The following is a 1,591-nucleotide window of genomic DNA, read 5'->3' as shown; positions in this document are numbered from 1 at the left end:
TTAGAGAAAGATGAAGCATTCCAATGACACAAGTGGATTTTCCAACGACTCATTAGCCGTTGATGGCCATTTACCCTCCATTGTTGCTGAATTTTCCATTTTCCGGCCACCATTCTCCGGCGCGGTGGTTCTAACCCTTGCAGGCGATTGGTTCATTTTTCTTGCAGATAAGCTCCGACCCACGACTGATCTTGTCGATCCATTGTCGGTGCGGGTGGCCGGCGATCTAGATCGGCGGCCGGAATTTTCGCCGGCGTCTCGCCGGTGAGACTGGTTCCTGATTCCCCCATTTCCCATTTGATCTCTCCTCACTGAAGCAACATTCCTTTTAGCCGGAGATTGCTCCGACCTCCTCACCGGCGACTTCCCCGCCGTCCACTCTCTTCTGTCACCGGACAAGGTGCGATTTTTGCGCATTTTAGCGGGAGATCCGTTGACCCTTTGGCGCGCTTCTTCTTCAACAGTGATTGTGGAAACACTTTCGCTCAAACTACAAACATCGGAAACTTCAGAGATCTCATCGACTTTGTAGAACGGTTTCTCAACTTTGTTCTCTCTATCGAATTTCACAAAACAGTGTGGCTTTTCACCTTCAAAATTGACCAAGCTAGGTTTCTTCCATTTGGGTGTTTCCGACAAAACTTCTTTCACTGTTTCTTCTTCCAAAGGAAGAGTAGGAGGTGCTCTGTTTTCTGATGATTTCACTTGTGAAATGCTAGATCTTGATTGTTCACAATCGTTGTTTTTTGTTGTTGGAGATGAAGATCTGTTACTACTAGCGCAACAACCCATTTTGGTTTACAATTAATTGTTTAATTTACTTTGTGTTGGTGAAACTATGTTGTCCTATGTTGTTTCAAATGAAAACACAAACATCATAGGTTGCAAAAATTTGGTTGGTATGTAATGGAAAAGGTATAATTCTTCTAGGATGAGTAAAACTATAGTATCTCGCAGTTGTGACTTGAGAGAAAAGAGAGCGAATTGCATTTGTATAAGGTCAATGGATGAATGGCATTTATTGTAAGATCTCAAATAGTTAGGGAAGTACTTCCATGGACTAGTAGTAGTGAACATTAAATACACTCAAAAGTTAAATAGTAAAAGAGTAATTTTTTGTGGACTAAATTTTTAGTTGAATTTTGTGTAAGACAATTAAAAAATTGATTTAATTTATATTTAAAGTTATATATACAATTAATGTAATAATAATTATACTCGTAATGAATTATAATCGTCAAATTCAAATATGAAGTTTGTATGTGTTTTTTTAGGGTCTCAACTATAGGTATAAATATCACATATGCACTTAAAAGATAACATTACTATTGTTGCATTATGGTAAAGTATTTCAATTTTTATTAATGTTATGTTTGATTTATAAATAACATGGAAGGAAATAAAATGTAAGGGGAAGAAAAGTGAAAAGTAAAAAAAAAATATGTTGATTTTTTAATTGTTTGGTTTGAGAGAAAGTTAAAAAAAAAAGGTAAAAACTTTCTTTTTTTTCAGTTTGATTGTGTAAAGAATGTTAAAACAAAAGAAAATGTAAAATATCTCAAAATGCAGGATATGACAGCAAAAAAAAGTA

The 1,591-nt window shown here is 36.0% G+C and overlaps 1 protein-coding gene across 1 annotated transcript; it reads right to left on the bottom strand.

The window, feature by feature from the left end:
- Nucleotides 1–792, bottom strand: LOC101508789 (uncharacterized). The gene has a single exon (XM_004485679.2). It carries the CDS (start codon nucleotides 790–792, stop codon nucleotides 1–3), a length of 792 nt encoding a protein of 263 aa, XP_004485736.1.
- Between the last annotated feature and the right edge of the window lie 799 nt (nucleotides 793–1,591).

Source organism: Cicer arietinum, chromosome 1, assembly GCF_000331145.2.
Source record: "Cicer arietinum cultivar CDC Frontier isolate Library 1 chromosome 1, Cicar.CDCFrontier_v2.0, whole genome shotgun sequence".
NCBI classification, from domain to species: Eukaryota; Viridiplantae; Streptophyta; class Magnoliopsida; order Fabales; family Fabaceae; genus Cicer; species Cicer arietinum.
This window is presented reverse-complemented; position numbering and strand designations above follow the sequence as displayed.